A 19686-nucleotide genomic window follows, 5' to 3' on the forward strand; every position below is an offset into this window, starting at 1 on the left:
GGGTTCAGAAATATCAAGCCCTTACTGTGCACAAGGGCTTTTAATGAATTCATGAGTCGCATTTTGTTTCCTAAAAACACAATTCCCATCTGGATGAGGCCTGGTATGGTGCAGTTAACATGAAAATCTCCCAATTTCATTCTTCACAAATAGATGAGAATACTGGGCCTAAGCGGGAGATGTGCTGAGTACTTGCAAAACCCAAGTGAAATGAGATGCTGGTGCTTAGCATCTGAAGAACGGGAAAACATGACTTTCGAACAAAAATAATTACCCAGACCAACAGTTAATGTCTTGTTTGCCTTTATTAACCACAGTTTGGAAACTGAACATTAACAAAAGGAGATGTCACCGCACGCTGTTTTAAAAAACAACAACTGTGATGTCTCCCCAACTAGTATTCATTTAAGACCATAACCATGCTTGGTGCCTTCCAGACAAAAGTGAAAATGCAGCCCCTGCTGTGAAAAGCTTACATTCTAAAGGATGACATCTACACAGAAAAGGGAAGTACCCGCTAGATGACTGAGCAATGAAGCTAGGCATATATCATCCTCAGTCCATTTTTTTTTTTATTGCCCTCCTGTTATCTTTCATTACGTAAACACAACTCAGAGGCGAAATCTGAAGTTGACACTTTTCCAGGAAGCCTGTAGTGAGCAGCAGCTGGAAGGAGAGGGGGTAAATACAGGGTTGATTGGAAGAAGGTCTGGAGATAGGAGTGGAAGAAGATCAGACTGTGGCCCTGATCTTGCAAAGACATGCTTGTGCTTAACATTACCTATCAGGGTGAAATCCTGGCCCTACTGAAGTCAATGGAAGTTCTGTCACTGCAAGCAATGAGATTACGCACGGGGCATAAAGCTAAACAAGTACATAGACCCTGCTCCTGAAAAGATATGTGTATTTCAGTCATGTGCATCCAGAGCAGAACCCGCTTTTCCTCACCCCTCCCCTCAACATCCAAACAAATAAGTTGGTACCAGACCTGGTGCTTCTCCTGCTGGCACCTAATGAGTAGAATGGGTGACAAATAAAAATGTTTTCCACAAATATTTGCTCAAATTTTTAAAACAAACACTGGAGTTATTTGAGTTTTACTGACACCAATATTTGCAGAAAGTGAAATTCAAAGTCAAATACCATGCGACTTATCGGAGCAGTCCCAACTAAAACACAGCTCAGGTATCTGACATGGATGCATCATCAAACTATGGAGTGAAAAAACGAGATGTTTGTTGAATAATTCAAAGTTGTGATTGATATTTTGCAAGCAGAAAGAGGCTACATCAAAGAATAAATTGTTGACTGCAAGTTATTGGCTCAGCTCCAATTGGGCTCAACCATGCAAGGGTCTTGAGTACCCTGACCATGATCCAGCAACACTCTTAAGCTTGTGAGTAGTCCTGTTGAAATCAATGAGCCCACCTGTGTACTTAAATTCAACCACACGCTTTAGTGAATCAAGGCCAGAGTTCTAAGTACCCTGCTAGACTAAATCAATAATAAAGAAGAGTGATTAAGTCTTTATCCTGGATCAGTAGCAACTTTCTGTAGAGTTTTGTCTTTCAATTTAAAAAAAAAAAAGGAATTTACAAGGCCCTCACTTCAGATCCTCTAAAATGCTGATACCTATGGGTATCGCCAATCTCCCTGTAGAAAGAAGCTGAAATTAATAGCTTTAGCCTTAGTTAATTCTCAACATGGACATATTGTATTTATGGCTTTCCCTTAGAATATACAGGAAAATAGAAATTGAGTACTACTGATTGTAATTATAACCTGAAGGAACTGTGTGAATATTTAACAGTGCATTAGAAATACAGTAATGTGTTTTTTAACTAGTAGAAATAAAGCCCAGTGGATGAGGAATACAATACAGGTGATTTTAGCTGTAAAAAAAATGTACATCCAACAACTGCTTGTTTCTGTGTTTCCCTAACCTTGAATGCTAAATAATAAGGCTTCTACATTTTAAAATATACACAATTTGAATACTTACAAAAAAAACTGTTCCAAAGCTACCTCGGAAAGCTGATTTCACATGTACTGTAACAGACGCAGGCCAGTTGGGTACAGCAGATTAGTAGAATGCAGATATACTGGCCACTGGATAAGCAGTTTTCTGTTCTCTGACTGACCAGAGGGGGGGCTGCTCCAGGCTAGGGTGGATGCCTGACTCTAATTAACCTGGTGAGGCCGTTAAGCTAATGTGAACATCTGACTCTAATTAAGGCCCCTCTCAAGCCACTGGAAGGGAGCCCTAAGGTAAGGGTGAGGAAGGCATTAAGAGAGAGAAGTGGGAGATCTGTGGGGAAGTGTCCCAGGGAAGTGTAGCAGCTCTGGCGGTAAAAGGTTGGCTGCCAACAGCTACTGCCACTATGGTCCCTGGGCTGGAACCTGGAGTAGAGGGCAGGCCTGGGTTCCCCCCAACCCGCCACTACAGAAAGAACCTCCTGGAAAGGGAAGACAGGCCCCTATCAGGACAGGAGGCTAAACTGTTCTTGAATAAGCCCGTAGGGACAACAGAGACTATGGGAGTTCTCTCACCAACCTCCTTGCTGGCTTATGATGAAAAGGGCTCAGTAGACTGTAAGCCTGGTCCTAGAGAGAGAAGGGCTACGTGGAGGGTCACAATGAGCCTCTGAAGCTAGCATAAACCGCCTGGAAGCACGGGACCCACGGAGACAAAGTTGTAGCTCTGCCACAGTACATACACCTCTACCTCGATATAACGCTGTCCTTGGGAGCCAAAAAATCTTACCGCGTTATAGGTGAAACCGCGTTATATCAAACTTGCTCTGATCCACTGGAGCGTGCAGCCCCGCCCCGCTGGAGCGCTGCTTTACCGCGATATAGCCAAATTCGTGTTATATCGGGTTGCGTTATTTTGGGGTAGATGTGTACTAATGAAATTATTCTGGAGGTGACAAATTGCTAGAGTGCAAAAGTATAATGACAAACCTTGAACTGTGTGCTTACATAGAGCACATTTCAATAGAGAGAAAGCTGTGCTGAATAATGAAAATGGCTTTAAGTTCAAGTAGAAATCCACATTTTTCACTGGGGAAATCAGTTACAGCTGGTCTGAATTTGGCTCCAAGTTGCTTATGCATCACTGAAACCAAAGATTATGCCAACTGATTTAAAAAGCAAAACAAAATGAGCTCATCTTTAAGTAAGAACTTCCCAGGTAAGCCAGGTTTCAGTCTCTAATGCTTAATACTCTGAGCACCTCTGCTGCAGTGATTTGTTTTATTTAGAGTTAAGTTCCTTTCCTATTGAAAATCCACTTCATTACCTATTTTCTCATCTAATCAAGGTTTATTCCCCTAGGCCGTGCCAAATGCTTTCTGCAAAGACAACTCATCAGTGAAGCACCAACTTATTTAAGAAAATCTATCATTGGCTCTAGATGAGTGCATAAAAGGGATGGGTGCCTGTCACGCTGCAATCTGAATGAGAAAGGCACAGAGACTTTCTGAGGTAGCCATGAATAGGAAAACAAACATGAAAGCAAAAGTGTAGCACCATGTTCCACAAAACAGTCAGAGGTTTCAGAGCATTAGTCTGTCCCTCCTTCCTTCTGTGTGAAGTCCCCTTTCTTATGGATCTAAAACATAATTTCTATAGTGTTCCAGCTGTTGTAACTTATCCACAAACCACCAGCAAAATGGGCTTGTGTTTATATTTCTTCTTCCAATGATTGAGGTTTAAATTCTTAAGTAGCAAAGTTTTATTTGTTTGAGTGGTTTTTGCTACAAGTTCTTCATGCATACTTGGCAACGGCTGACTCGTGTTCGGAGCTGTCCTGCTTTCAGAGTTTCTGAGGGAGGAGCACTGACAAACTGCTGCGTGCGTTCGACTGTCGTCAGCCAGAAGCTGTATTTGTTTGCAAAGTAATGGCAGGTTCCTCTGGCACCATTGCATTCAATGAAAGGAGTAGCACGGAAATCCTCAAGGCAAGAGCCGGGTGAGACAAGGGACTGACCTCCGCCTTCTGCGCCAGCTGCAGTGTGCTAGAATGAATATGGTCATTTAATTGAGTTCCAAAAGAAGGAAATAGGCAGTTACATAGGGACTCATGGGATACATTTCTTGCAGTGAACAAAAGGGGGAAATCTAGATTGCTCCCCCATGACACCTGTAGCTACGTCACTTGGGTCGGAGTTACGGGGGAAGCACAAGAATGCAAACCCCGGGTTGAATATAGGATTCTGGTAATCTAAAAAAGCAGCTTTTCACTTACAAAGTGAGCAAATTTGAAAACTGAGAGACAATAAAGCATCTCATAATGCTGTTTTTAGAATCACTTTGCAATCACACTTTAATGAACTACCAGGACATCTCATTGTAGAACATTTCTGGAAAAAATGTGGGAGAAGGGGTTAAATCTGTGCTACAGTTTAATTGCAGTGGTGTGGCCATGTTGGTCCCAGGATATTAGAGACACAAGGTGGGTGAGCTAATATCTTTTATTGGATCAACTTCTGTTGGTGAGAAAGACAGGTCTTTGGGCTTACAGGTCTGGGAAGAGCTGAAGAAGAGCTGAGCGTAAGCTCGAAAACTTTCTCTCACACCAAGAGAAGTTGGTCCAGTAAAAGATATTATCTTACCCACCTTGTCTCTCTATAGTTAATTAGCCTTTTTGATGTTTAAAGGAATCAGTTCTTAAGGGCCATTACTCTCTTTGCTAGTATGGAAGTGTTCTATTTCTTCCACCCCACCATGAACTTTATCAATACGCTTGAGAAGTTAGCTAAATGGCAACAAAATGGCTGAGGTTATTCTAGGTCTGCTGGTAATGCACAAGGAACTCCTTAGGTCAGCTCGTTGTGGAGCTTTCAGTTTCTTGGACACAACTGTTAAAACTAGCAAACTTAGTGGCTGAGTCAAAGATGAACGGCCAATATTAAAACAAGCCTCATACAGTGTGACCGTCTTTGCATTAACAAATCGATTTTTCTCACCATTAGGAACGAGTATCCAATCCACAGGCTGCGCCAGCCCTCGGGGCACTGCGGGATGGTAATGTCCTGGCTGTGTACTGCAATAGCCTGGGAAGGTGCTTCACACACCGAGCAACGACTGATGTACTGTGGGATCTCCAGCCGGCTCACTGGCATCATAGGGATGGGAGCAGTGGTGGAGAGCCAGTAGGATTTGTCATTGCGGCTGGCATAGTAGCACACCTCGTAGATGTTGCAGTAAATAAATGGCATGGTGCTGAAGCGAGGCAAGCAGGAGCCAGCAAAACCTGGGTGGGAATGGAGAGAACAAAGGGCACATCAAGCTGTTGCCCAAAGGCAAGGCTAGTAAAGACCAGATAAGCAAGTGGCAAGTATCATTGCACCCTCCGTGTCATATTCCACCTCAGAGTCACACTTCTTACAAAGCCCAGTGAAATCAGTAGGAGTTGTGCAGTGTGTAGGGGGGAGTGGAATTTGGCCTGCCTCATTTGTGACAGAGTCTTTTTGACTTACCGAGATCCTGGTTGTGCGCCTTTTCCTGCCCCTCCACATACAGCAAGCTGTAACCCTCCCAGAGCTTATTCATTCCAATTGGGCATGGCGGGATCTGCTCCGACTGGCTGTGCTTCACCAAAGTGTATCCAACGCCTACACCCCGACCTGGCATTCCAGGCAAACCAAATGGACCTGGCTTTCCAGAGACACCTGGGAGAGAAAAGTCAGTCACATGTGGCGAGTACAATGTAAGTTAGCTGACTTTCTGCATCCATCCTTGTGGTTGGGCATTTATGTCACTTCTGTCACAACTAAACGACAACGTAAAGCTCAAGTATTGATGGTTGCCATGTGATCAAATAGGCCTGGCTGAGTCTCAAAGCCAATCAATACCCTATGGTACTGACTCACTTTTCCATACCATTAATTTTTCTGTCTCACCCAATCACTGTGGTATGCAGGCACTCACAACTGTAGTTCATAATACAGTAATTCAGCCTTGCCCCTCTGGGTGAGGACCTCCAGCACTCGTTAATTCCCACACTAGTGTAGTAGGTGGTGGTGTTTTATCCTGATGGTACAGAGGTTCAGTAGCTTGTCCCAGGTTATAGAGCTAGTCTGTGGTATAGCCAGGAACAAAATCCAGACACTCTGACTGTCAGTCAAGCACCAGGATGTACCTCCCATTCACCGTCCCACTCCAACCACATTTTTTCTCTCTGACTCACTCCTTTTCAAATTCTACAGTGAATGTCCTGTTCCTGTGCTTCCAAACCCTCCTGCTGACTCCCTGTTTATTACAGCTAGAACGGTGTCCATCATCTTATACAATGAATCATCAGTAAGGCTAAGATTTTTGTCATGGATATTTTTAGTAAAAGTCACGGATAGGTCACAGGCAATAAAGAAAAATTCATGGAAGTTCCTGACTTGTCGATGACTTTTACTAAAAATATCTCTGACAAAATGGGGAGTTGCAGAGTCCCCACACCTCCAACAGCAACTAGGCAGCTGCGGAGGGCCCGGCTAAGAGATCTGGGGGCCTCCACCACCTGTGGGGGCTTGGAGCTCCAGGCTTCCCACCACCCGGGGTGGCCAGGAGCTGTAGGGGAGCCCCTGCTTCCCACAAGCTCGGCGGCTTGGGGCTCCGGAGGGCCCCTGCCACCCATACCCAACAGCTGCCGGGCCACCATGGACGGTGCGGGGACCGTACAGCTCCCAGCCGCTGTGGGCTGAAGTCACAGAAGTCTCTGGAAGTCACGGATTCCTTGACCTCCGTGACAAAATCGTAGCCTTAATCATCAGTAGTGACAGATAGCAATTGCATACTCTAGAGCATGCTGCAGTGGATGAGTTTACTCCCAACTGTCTCACTAAAGGTGAAATTCATATCAATGAAGACACAAGGCACAAGATCTTGGGCACCACATAGGTCCTTCTTTTTTAAGTCTATAATGTGTAATTTCTGTGATGTCTGAGGCCTTGGGCAGCATCACTGCATTAGGAGGCCATCTGGAATCTTGCTGATTGAACACTCATAGAATATCAAAAGAACAAATTAAAGAATAAAATTACCTTCCAATCCTGGTAGCCCTGGAATACCTGGGGTTCCTGGATCCCCAACTATGCCATCTGACCCCGGTAAACCAGGACGTCCCACCTGACCTGATCTGCCTGACAGACCTTTTGGACCTGTAATTAAATGTAATGATTGTTATTTAATTTGCTTCTGACATCAAAGCTTTCACTCCTGGCATCAACAGATGGATGTGTCATGATTAGCAATGCTGAGGGCTTAAACTTAACAATTCTTGTTACAAACAAATAGCTTGGCACCATGATTCAATATGGCCTACGACCTGATACGTATAACATGTTCAGGGATTACAAATGAACAGAAGAGACAGTGTTCAGATCTGGGTCAGGCTTAGGCTCTGGTGGATTTGAGTTTGAAGCCAAAGCAGCACTTGGATTCAGGTCTGGATATGATGCCAGTAAAATTTCGTGATTATTTTCATCTGATCTCTCAAGATTTCTGCCATTGTAAACAGAGAAAAGATTACCTGGTCTCAGAACTGACTGCCATCATTTTGGGGCTAAAACCTTACAGAAGCAGCTATCCTTGGTTGATTTCAGCCACATTCAAATCAGAAAATGGGCCTCCTCCAATTTTGGATCTCATATGATCCAAAGTTACATAATGGCAAGTTTAGATCCATGGATTTGCATCTAAATTGCCCTCTCCCACCTGCTCTACAATTCAATGGGATTAGCACTTGAGGTCTCTGTTTAATATTGTCATTTTGTGCTTTAGACCAGTGTGCAGGGGAAAGAGCAGACACCAGCTGGGGTTCTGTCTCTCCAAGAGCTTGCACATAGTGAGAAATTGTGTTAATATTTAACATTAAGTTGTAATTATTTCCCCATACGACAAGGAACATTCAGCATTGCAGTGGTGGGTATGTAGGACCTGATCCTGCACCCACTGAAGTCAATGGCAAAATTACAACTGTGCAAAATTAGGTTCCTAAAGTATTATAGTATTTCATGTTGACACAATCCCAATAATTCTCCATGATGAATCATTCTCAGACTGATTAGATCTGCTGCCAGACCTGCGTTGCCATCATGCCAACTGCATCATGACTGCTGCTTTCAATTCCATGAACCTAACGCAAAAGAGGCTATAAAATCCCGTGAACATAATGTACAAGAAAATATTTCTAGCCGGGTCTAATAAAAAAAAAAAAAAAGATAGATACGCTGTGGTCATTTCCATTACAAAGCTTCTAAAGAAAAGCATATGAACTTTGACAGCACAATTTACAAAGCAGCTTCCTGTGAATGCAAGAAGTCCAACATTTCAGTTTCACTTATTTGATGCGGTGCTCTTTACCTTGCTGTCCATCTGGTCCCTGAAATCCACGATCTCCAGCATAGCCAGGGACACCATCAATTCCTGGCAGACCAGGTAGCCCTGGAGGAACTATGACTTCTTCTGGTTTTGGTACTAGGCCTGGAGCGCCTGGTGGGCCTGGAAAACCTGTACACATCACAAATGGCACCATAAGCAACCCACATAAAGTGCACAGATAGGATGATCTACTAATACAAGGATGTAGTTCAACAAATTGAGAAGGCCCTGTATGTTAGCACTGGGTATATTCCCATGACTTCCCCAGCTCTTGTTAAAAGTCCCTAATTTCCCTAAGTCCCAGCCCCTTTTTTATTTTTTTTAGCTACATATACAGGTTGTTGGGGATCTGGGGGAGAAACAGTAATCCTCCCCCCACCCCCGAGCAGGAAAGACAGAGATTGATAGAAAGATCAACACAGAAACAGATAGAGTTCCAATTTCTGCAAGCAGTTGTCTCCACAGAGAAAACACTAAAGAAGATACATTTTAAGTAACAAAGTTGCGAAGACTGGTTCCCAACTTCCTGAAAGTCCGGGCGTGTTTGGAGCTGAGTTGTTGGTTTATGCCCATCCCCATTTAAAAGTCACCAAAAGTTCAGGCTTTATACTTGGGTGGAAAAAAGGAACGAAACCCAAAATAACAGAAGCCCGCTAACTGTGCTCCCCCACCTTTCACCCCACAAGCTGTTTGCAAATGCAGTACAGCTCTCCAAGTCATCCTGTGCTTACCTCGACGACCAGTTTCACCTTTCAGACCAGGAATTCCAGGGTCCCCGGGAAGCCCATCTTTACCTGGCATCCCCATAAGGCCTGGCTCAGCCTTCACACCTGAGAAGATACAGAGCAACGAGTAATCGACCTTGAAAACAAATCCCTGAGTGAAATACTGGCAGATGCACCAGTGGCAGAGGTGTGGTTCTAAACTACATAGTCACACCCTTGTGTCAATTCTGATTCCCAGAATCGACTGACACAGCCGCAGGGCAGCTTTGTGAGAGTCTCCACTGTAACATTATTAGCAGGGAATCTTACACTTAATCTGAAATCATTACAAACGTCATTCCCTCTTGTGGAAAAACCCCTGGGAGGGGGGTTCTGGAGAGGAGGTATCTTCCCCATGTGAAATTCCTCACTGACAACCCCCCAGGGGGCAGGGTTTGCTCTCACAAATAGGCTCTGGAGCCCACCCACGAACCCAGAGAACCTGCCAGAGGCCTTGTGCCCTCACAGCAGCTTTGATCTCCAGTGTCCTTCCTCGTCTGGCTCCCAAGCTCTATAGCTCCTGTAGAACCACGCTTCCTACTGGGGAGGACCAGAGGAAGAGTGATGTGCTCCCCCATTGGCCCTGCCTGTACAGACTGACTCCCCACAGACCACTCTGTCCCTGGCCCCTCATGGATCCCCAAGTCCATGGTGTGGCCGAGGCGAGGCCCAGAGGATGTGTGGATGGGTAGGAGAGAGCTGTGGCAGCGGCTTTTCCCGGCCCACAGAAGAGGGGAGATCTGTACGTGGATCTGGGGATAGGCATCCCAGACAGCAGCAGCAAACAACGAGCATAGTATTCCTGTCTGTGGACAGCTGTTACCTAAAATAATGAAAAGTGCTCAGGGCTGGCTGGCCTAATGTCGCTCCATAACTGTAGGCGAAAATAGAGTGCTTTGGAGAAACCTACCTTCAGCGTTCACGGAACAGAAAACAAATCCCAGAGTGCCACACACCTCCATCAGACCTGATTTCACAGCTATCATGCTCACAATATGTGACAGCTCTTTATACTCCCAGGGGACAGCTTTAAAGCACTATACAAAAATACCTTTGAGTCCTGAAGCTCCTGGAATTCCAGGTGGACCGGGGAGTCCCATGTCACCCTTTATGCCTGGCAAACCAGGAACTCCAGGGAGACCTGGAAGGCCAGTATCGCCTTGATTGGAGGCTGGGCCAGAGAGCCCTCGAGGACCTGGAGGGCCTGGGGGGCCTAGGAACAAAATGGGTGAGAAAAATCAGTTTCTGTAACAGACAGAATGCTGCCATTATCCTCAGCCGGCCACCCTATGGCATACTCATTCATTCATTCTTTGGCTGCATGGGAGCAAGGTTTCCAGGGTGAGGGATGTCCTATGGACATAAAAAATATCATTTCCCCTTCATAACGGTCAGCTCAGCAGGCCAGGAGGAGGATTTGCTACAAACTATTGTGTTCTAGGTCAAATCTCTATTTCTTTTGGTTCCCCAACTGCCAGCGAAGGGAGTTCGCATCCCTTCACACTGCGAGCGCTGGTGAGTCACACTGCTCTGTGATTTATCCGAGCATGTACAATGATGCTCTTTGGGGCAGGGAACGTCTTTGTTCTGTGGTTGTACAGCATCGAGCACAGTGAGGGCCTAATCCATGAGTGGGGCCCCCGGGCACTACCGTAGTACAAATAAAAAAGTAACAACAGGAATGAAATCTCAATAAAATAATTAAATCATACTAGTGATTAATGAGAAATCATTATCTTGCACTTATATTGCCACCTTTCACCCAAGGAGCTCAAAGCATTTACAAAGTTGGATAAGCACAGTATTATTATCCCCATTTTACATCGGGGGAAACTGAGGCATAGTGCAATAAAACCATTTACTCCAGGTCAGTGACAGAGCAAAGACCAGAGAACCCAGACCTCTTGATTCCCAATCCCTGCTGTAAACACCAGATTAGATTGACTGCTCATAAAATCCAATTTCCCCTTCTCCGCTGTTCACAGAGTTCACAGAATGGCAGTCAACCTTGCTATTTCCTCTGTTAGAGCATATAACACAAATAAGCTACACTAAGGAGGCTCTCATCTCCATACCTGGATTCCCATCCACTCCAGGACGGCCAGGATCACCACGCCTCCCAGGTATATTTGAAGGAAGAGAGATGCCAGGAGGCCCTGGTAAACCGGGCAGACCCAAAGTACCTGGAGGACCTAGAATTACAGATTAATATTGAAAAAAAAACCAGGAAATGCCTGCATCCCTATTGTGATCATCATGGATGATCCACGTGGACAGTGTAACATCAATATGGGTAGAATCAAGGGGTACGGGATGTTATCCCAAACAACGCCCCCATCCCCATCCAGGGAAGGAACAAACCCCCTTTCTCATTAAGTGAGAGCATCACGAGAGAACTATAAAACTAGGACAAACTATTGACTCAGTCATTTGTCGTACATTAGACCATGCCATACCTTTACTTTGTGTTTACAAATCTACAAACCAATGACCCCTTCACATCTTTATGACTGTGAATTTCCATTATTAAACTACACTGACCCTACATATACTCCCAGCTGCCCCAAGTCTAAGTACATTCTATTAGTCAATACAATTCATCTGCTTCCGCAGTCGTTACTATTTACCCATGTCTCCTGATGATCCTTTCTGCCCAGGGAGTCCTGGGGCTCCTAGGCCAATGCCTGGGGAGCCTTCTTCACCCTTAGGACCTGGAAGCCCTGCAGGGCCGTTCAGTCCAGCTTCACTCAGACCTAATCAAACATGTTTAAAGAGGACAGAGGAGCCTTTTAAAACTGCTTGCTGTAAGTTCGTTTGCATGTTCAGTCAATATACAGTGTTAGCCACCCACCCCTCAGCTGCTGGAGTTCAGAGAAATCACTGGGGCTGAATCTGGTCCCAACTCCAGTCCCTTATATGCAGCTCTGGTGGTGCACAGTGGATGTAAAGATGACGCAAGGAGCTGGGGAAGAATTCTCCCAACCTAAGAGCAGCATAGCCCTATGCTACTCCTTTCATGAGCCCTGGTGTAAGGATGTGCCCATAGTGCTTGGTGCAACAAGGATTCTGGGTTCCAGCGAAGCCCATAGTCAGCTTGGGAAAGTCAATTTTGCTTCCCACCCTCTGGATTGTGGCTTCTGTGCCGCTCCTCTCAGGAGACACAATACAGAGTTGAACCCACTTTCAAAAGACTTTGGTTTCCAAGATGGAGGGGTCAATCAGCATTCCCTGCTCAAGAAGATTTGGAGTGAAGCATGAGGTGCTGCAGGACAGAGGCAGGGCTCTGGGAGATGCTTCCCATGGTGTGCTTCGCAAGAGCCAATACCATATAGTCTTTCCATTCTCACAGATATGAAAATCAGAAAACAAATGCAATCGTTTGAGTGCTTCAGAAAATATGATAATTGGTTTTATTTCCCAAAAATAAATCAGAGAAACATGGAGAGCACTAGAGAGATTTTTATGAACTAGAATTTTTATGTTCAGTCTTAATACTGTTTGCGTCCAGTAATGCCTGCGTTTCTTTCATTTATCCAGTTACAATTTAAAGTTTACAAATCTGACGTTTCTGTTACCATTTTAAAAACGTTCAGACTTTGAGGATGATTCTGACTAGATATACCTCTCTCTCCAAATATCTTTCCCCATCTCTTTGGATTTGTCAAAACATTGTTGAGAAAAAAAGAAATATTAAAATTACCATCAAAATATGAAAATCCAGCAGAACATTCCTAATTGCAGCCTAAGGGCCTGGTGCTCTTACTCATGTGAGGAAGCCCACAGACCTCAGTGATACTACTCTCATGAACGAGGGCTACAAGCACAGGCTCAGTGTAATTGAAATCTATGCGGCAACTTGTCATCTTTAAGCCAAAACCCAACCAAACTTCCAATTGTTGTCTGGGTAAAATCAGAGTAACGGAAATGAGAGATAGAGCAGGCCTTTCATCAAATTAACTTCCTAGCGGTTACAGGCTGGTTCAGGTGTTGAGGCAGAACCTACAACCCCAATGGCACCTGCAGAAAACATCCTGCTCTCGTTTTCATGTGTGAAACCCCACCGAATTCAGTTCTAATGCTTCATTATTGAAGCAGAATTTGGTCCCACACATTTAGTAAGAATACTGACACTAGATGCACAATGTGGATTCCTTGTTACTTCTATGAAAACCAGAACATGACTAAAATGGAGCCATTTTGTGACGAACTATGTCGTCACTCAAACCCCACCCTCTAAATATACCACAGCAGCAATTTTTTACCTGGTGTTCCAGGTGACCCTTTTGTGCCTGGCAAGCCGTTCAGACCATTTAAACCAGGAAATCCAGGGAATCCTGAGGAGACATTATAGAAGCTTGAATGGACAATCAATAGGTTGTAGCATATAAGAAGCACCTAATCTGAAGGAAATGTATAAGACAAGGAGACTCTGTGCATGCGTTTACTGCTTCTGGAGACCAGTGCAAGTAAGATTTTCCTCTAGACACCTCACATGAATGCCAGAAGAGGAGCTTTTCCCATAGGAGCTTGCTTTTATAGTTTTACCTGCAACAAACCCTACTATGACCCAAACCTCAAAAATCAGATAAGAGCCTCTCCCTTTTCAGATATCATTCTGATGGTTTTGAGCAGCTGGAGCCAACATTGACACCACCAAGAAATGAGCTGCAGTTACTAATGCACACCAGCCCAAGCACAGTAGACTTCGACTGTGCTGTCTGCTATATCCTGCCCAGCCAATACACTAGTTTATTGATCTGACTTTTTCCCCAGCTGGAAAGTTAAAGAAAGAGGCACCTTTTGGCCCTGCTATCCCAGAGAGTCCGATGAATCCTACAGGTCCAGGCTGCCTTGGCGAACCTGGGAGACCTGCATTTCCTCGCAACCCAGCAATTCCAGGGGGGCCTGAAAACAAGCGACAAAATGACAAGGGATGGACTTTCACACATGCACACACACTGTTGAGCGCAAGCATTGGACAACTCTGTTTTACAATTTGCAGTCTTTCACCCTCTCATGGCAATGTAAAGTAGAAGTGCTGGATGAGCAAACTGCTATCTAGCCAAAGCAAATCCAAAAAGCACACTCTCTATTATCACATATCATCAGAACAACTAGCTGTATAAGATTTATCAAACAATTTATCTGATTAATTTCACTATTTTTTCTCATATAAATTATTCAACAAATGTATTTTTCATCATCTGCACAGATTATAGACTTGGGTAAATAATTCACAGATATATACACTGATTATATATATCGTCATTCGTGACAATGGCTGGAGAACCAGCCACGGAGAGCCTTCTGTAAATTACCATCTGTAACTCAGATCAGGGATCATTTGAACCCCAGCAGCAGCCCAGGATCCAGGAGGTGCAGAGATGGCTAAAACTCAGCTTTCCTCCTCCCCTTTCCCTTTGGCTATATCTTCTGTGCTATGCTACCCAGGCGTTACAATGCAGGATCTGCCTCTAGGTTTATCACTATAGAATGTGGTCCCGCCTTTCAGACCAAGAATAGAAGAAAATACAGAGTGCCAGATGACATTGTGTCTGTTACAAAAGGTCTTTTTTTATTTCTCTATTAAGATGAGGCTGCCCTATCACAAGCAACACAAGAACAAAAACTAAAACAACACAGCAGTATATCTTTGGCCATCCTACAAACCTCACTGGTTAGATGCTATGCTCACTGCCATACCTGGTGGTCCTTCTCGGCCCAGGTCACCTGGGATACCTTTAGGCCCATCCATACCAGTGCTTCCTGGGTATCCTGGTTCACCCTTTGGCCCATCTTTTCCCCTCTCACCTTAAATGATAAGTGTGAAAATCATGTTAGATCATATCACAGACCACAGACCATACCATCATGTATCTGTTATCTAAGGGTTGGGCATGAACTAACAATTCTGCTTTGCAATGCTATGGCCATTACAGTGTACTATAGGATATTGCTGTTATAATCTCCTGATATCCCTTGTGAGGTCAAGGGATGAGCAGCAATATCCTATGGAGCAGGCTACTGGCCTTTTACAGAACTTTTGCAACCAATCACAGGTCACTGCTGAGTACTAGGAATAAAAAAAAAAAGGAAGAGAGAGACAGGAAGGCCCTTTCTACTATCAAGAAGTCACAGTCATTTCTGTATCACTATGGCTCAGTGGGTGACTCTCTCCCCACTGGGTCAGAAAGTTAGAGAGTCTCATTTTAACTGTTTGTGCTCAGAATTTCTGAAAATCAGGTTCTATAAATTCTAACTTCATAACAAGACTTTGCTATCACTGGTGTCCAGTGCTAGGTAGGTGCTGCATTTCAGATGAGACATCTAATCAACATCAATTTCTGCCCATCCCTAGAAACTGTGCAGGGGGAAGTTAATGATCCCATGGCTTTTTTTAAGGAAAAAAGTGTCCCAGCATCATTCCCCCTTTCAGTTAAACCAGTTCATAGTCTTAGGTTACACATCACCAAATCTTAGTGGCATAACAGCTACTCTGTTTGCATTGCAGACATTATCTCAGTGCTCTGTACTGCACTCTGGTTGAGATCCTTTTAGAAGAGGTGCTATGATATATTTAATACAACTTGCCCAAACTCATAGGGTAAGTCAGCAAGGTGACTTTCTGTCCACTTCTCTAACCACAAGGCTACACGGCTTCTTCTCTCTAATCTGGCAGAAAAGCTATACTAGAGAAAGGACTGAAGAAAATGAGAAGTATATGCATTTCCTGATGCTGCTGCACCAAAGGCCTCTGAACAGGGGCCTGGACACTGCTATCAGGGTGCCAGAGACTGGGTGCTCTGGAACCTACAGAATATGAGAAGCTAGGTGGGACCTGAGGGTTGGGGTTGAGATTAGGATTTTGGCTGGTTTTGGAGCGTTTAGTATTTTTCAGGCTCAGGCATGGGCCAGCCTCTAGTCCCCACATCTCTCATCTGCACGAGAAGACTCAATAAATGTATTCAGATAGTAAAATCACAGGCCTGTGCAGCAATGCTCAAGAATAAGCCCTGCAGCTTTCATTCCAGAAATTCATAACCATCAAGGGTTACCTTACCTGGGAATCCACGGTCCCCTCGTTCTCCTTTATCTCCTAACCCACCAGAAATTCCAAGTGATTCCCCTGGGTCACCTGGTAGAAGTCAAGAAAGGGACATTTTGATCTCTGGACTTGATTGTGCTAATAGACCATTCTGTAATTAACCCATTCACTCCTAAATTGTAGCTTTTACGTGTTGCTTACTAACCTTTCTCCTGAAAATACACTCTTGCTACAGTTCAAATCCACAGACTCAACAAAGGCAAAACAAATTACCTGCCTGGGGTAAAATAAATACTTTTAACAATATTTGCAACAGCTTTAGATGCAGAGCTATGCAATGGTCCAATAAGCCACATATTAGATCACTGGTAACACCGAACTTTTCTCCTAGCTTCTAACTTCATAGCTTCTATTTATTTATACAATTGATACAGGATTATTTTCTAGATCTCTGGATGTATCTGGTATTGTGCTATGGAGAGAAGGATCAAAGGCGTGTTTGCTATTTAAGCATCAAATTCCCACTGAATTTCCCATTGAATTCCAATGGGAGTTGGGAGCCTAATTCCTTTGAAAACCCCAGCTTACATGCATATGTAGGTAGGTGGTTAAAACAAAGAGCACCATCTACTGGCACATAAGAGTATGTGGCATTGTTCATTGCTTTATGGTCCACTGCAAAAAGTTTCCTGACTGCATCTCTTAAAACAACCAGAGCAGGGGACATTTGAATAGCGCTTCCTCTGTCTGCATTGTGATTCTCAGTGAACTAAATGCATTTAAACAACAGAGGGAGGAATACACAGAGCAGATTTCAAGTGGATTTACCTCAGAAGATTTCTGGTAACCAGTGACTCATCCAGCCACCCATCCCTGTATTTTAAGGGATGTCCCCTATTTGCTATGAGAGCTGCTCAGAATATTTACATCCAAGCAAATAAAAAACTGGCAACTTTTTTCCTCACAGTCTCTCACCCACTCTCTTCTGCTGGATCACACTCTGGAAAAGGCCTGGAAACTGGAAATCAATTTCTTACCCTTTGGACCACGGAAACCACCAGTCCCTGGATACCCTGGTGCTCCTGAGATACCCTCTGAACCCTGGAAAAAAAATAATATACGATTATCCTCATACCTACTGCCTGCAGCCTGGGTTGTGCTGATAGCAGTGAATTGCTCCCCAACAGATATAACAAAAATCTGTCTGGGAAAAAATAAAATTATGTTTTTCATTTATCAGTGCCAGCTATTACCAGAGGAGAGCTGATTTTATTGCTGAGGTGGTGCGGTAAGCAAAAGTACTGCCAGCCTCTGCTGTTCTGATACAATACGTGGGATTTTTCTAAGTGCATTCAGAATGGAAGATGCATATTTACACTTTCTCCTGGAAATCCGGGTAATCCTATGATTCCAGCCAGTCCTTTCTGTCCTGGCAAGCCAGGCGGTCCAGGCAGACCTGGGAATCCTGCATCACCAGGTAGTCCTCTATCTGTGGCTGGCGACCCTCGTGAACCAGGAAGACCAGGTTGTCCAAGGTTTCCAGGGAATCCTTTATCACCTAAATTTATACGGAAAAGAAAAATGTGTTGCTACTTCATCATAAAGACATTCAGCCCAGTCAAGAAGCTTATTCTTCAATGCTCCCTGCAAGGAAGGGGAGGAGATTTAATTATTTCTGCAATAAAGAAGCACAGCTTTGAAGAGCTACTCTTGATTCAGATTCAGAGTTGCTGTGTGGAAAATCTTTGTAGAATCTGAAAGTAACAATACTGCAGGCTGCTAAATGGACAAAACATCCTCTGCCCAGAGTAAGCAGAATTACTGGATGGCAACTTTCATTTGGAACGTATTCTAATGCTGATAAATACCTCTAGGTCCAGGAAATCCTCTCAATCCAGCTGACCCAGGATCGCCTTTGTCTCCCTTCAATACCAATGCCAATTCTGGAGGCCTAAGAACCAGGAGTCCAGGGGGCCCTTGCTCACCCCGGTCACCTGAAGACGTAAGAGAATTAAGCTGTACGAGAGAAGGGTCTCTTAAAAGAAGAATGTTTAAACCCAGAGGCCTGGATTTCAGAGCTGCGGACCACCTGTGACTCCCACTGAAGCCATTTGAGCTGTAGGTGCTCAGCATCTTTGAAAACCAGGCCACAGCTACTTTACACCTGAATAGAGAATACTCTGGCAATGAAAAAACGGAAGCAGTTCTCCTCCCTTGCTGCTCTTGGGCCTAGGGTGACCAGTGAAAAATCAGGACGTGGGGTGGACGGTAATAGGATCCTATATAAGACAAAACCCCTAATATCAGGATGGTCCCAATAACACTGGGGTATCTGGTCACCCTACTTGGGCCCCTTGCTGCAGCAACCCAGTAATTTAGTCACATTTCTTTTTCAGAGCTCACCTTTTAGACCAGTGGGTCCAGAATATCCAATATTTCCTTCCCTTCCAGCTGACCCAGGAATTCCTTTCAGCCCACTCACCCCAGGGATACCAGGCAGGCCTGGCATGCCAGGAAAGCCAATCAACCCGGGAGGACCCTTTTCACCTGTTTGGAAAGAAGTTGTAAAACAAAGCGAGAAATTGAGTCTTTACAGGTATTTTCCATACAAATAGAAGTGGAAGCTGGAGCAAGGTGGGTATGGCGTATTGTGCAAACCCAGGCAGTGAAAAATCCTAAAGCACCAACGTAGGAGGGTTCTGCTAGATGTCTCCATTCCTGTAGTAAGCCTCTGTTCACCACCACTTACTCGCTAGCTTCCAGTTCACCATCAAGGGTCTATTCCTGTTCCCACTACAGCACACAATTCCAACTGATCCAATGGGAGCAGCATGTGATTTCAAATCACTACTGACTTTCCTCGTAAAATAACCTATAGCAATGTCAGCTCTAAATGTCTGTTTTGAGTTTTACTTCCCTGCCAGTTTGTGCTTCGTTTTCTCTTCCCTATGATGTTTCCCAAGCTCTTTGTTCTCTCACCATCTATAGTTTCCCCCAATCCCAATCCCACACTGACTTTTCTGATTCTATACCTATCCCTATGGACTAAGGATCATCTCTTGGCCAGATTCAGGGCTCCCATGTGGAATTACAATGTCTGACTGCTCACCTAAGACACTGCTCCCTATTGAGGGCAAATCTCACCACATCCATCCCCAATGTAGTTCTGTCCTCCCCACCAAGGGGTCACCTGTCTCCCCAGAGAGAATGACAGAGTTAATCTCTAAGGTGCCACAAGGACTCCTCGTTGTTTTTGCTGATACAGAGTAACACGGCTATCACTCTGAAACCAGTCAAGAACTTGCCACTCTCCCATTAGGCTGTGATCAGATAAAAAAAGTACTGGGTGACTGGCACCTTAAATAATTTTTATCTTTCAAGACAAAAGGCGATACAACATACAACACTTTGGTATTCCTGAAATCCTTTCTCCATTATCTATTTCTGATATTTCTGTTGTGTCAATTTACCTCAGTATACTTAACGTGTTAAAAAAAC

General features: G+C 44.3%; 1 protein-coding gene across 4 annotated transcripts in view; it reads right to left on the reverse strand.

The window, feature by feature from the left end:
• Positions 1 to 286: 286 nt before the first annotated feature.
• Positions 287 to 19686, reverse strand: part of COL4A6 (collagen type IV alpha 6 chain) — a 195552-nt gene continuing 176152 nt past the window's right edge. For all 4 annotated transcript variants that reach the window (XM_034780561.1, XM_034780562.1, XM_034780563.1 and 1 more), the window contains 17 exons: positions 18592 to 18735; positions 18057 to 18182; positions 17565 to 17746; positions 17226 to 17289; positions 16204 to 16278; positions 14847 to 14954; positions 13941 to 14048; positions 13406 to 13477; positions 11771 to 11896; positions 11219 to 11335; positions 10195 to 10356; positions 9111 to 9209; positions 8362 to 8508; positions 7041 to 7157; positions 5484 to 5675; positions 4971 to 5257; positions 287 to 4019 (listed from right to left, as the gene is read on the reverse strand). In XM_034780561.1, coding sequence (XP_034636452.1) covers positions 3759 to 4019; positions 4971 to 5257; positions 5484 to 5675; positions 7041 to 7157; positions 8362 to 8508; positions 9111 to 9209; positions 10195 to 10356; positions 11219 to 11335; positions 11771 to 11896; positions 13406 to 13477; positions 13941 to 14048; positions 14847 to 14954; positions 16204 to 16278; positions 17226 to 17289; positions 17565 to 17746; positions 18057 to 18182; positions 18592 to 18735 — 2387 coding nt within the window. In that variant the 3' untranslated portion in view covers positions 287 to 3758. The remainder of the gene's footprint in view (positions 4020 to 4970; positions 5258 to 5483; positions 5676 to 7040; positions 7158 to 8361; positions 8509 to 9110; positions 9210 to 10194; positions 10357 to 11218; positions 11336 to 11770; positions 11897 to 13405; positions 13478 to 13940; positions 14049 to 14846; positions 14955 to 16203; positions 16279 to 17225; positions 17290 to 17564; positions 17747 to 18056; positions 18183 to 18591; positions 18736 to 19686) is intronic.

Source organism: Trachemys scripta, chromosome 9 (assembly GCF_013100865.1).
Source record: "Trachemys scripta elegans isolate TJP31775 chromosome 9, CAS_Tse_1.0, whole genome shotgun sequence".
In the NCBI taxonomy this organism is placed as follows: Eukaryota; Metazoa; Chordata; order Testudines; family Emydidae; genus Trachemys; species Trachemys scripta.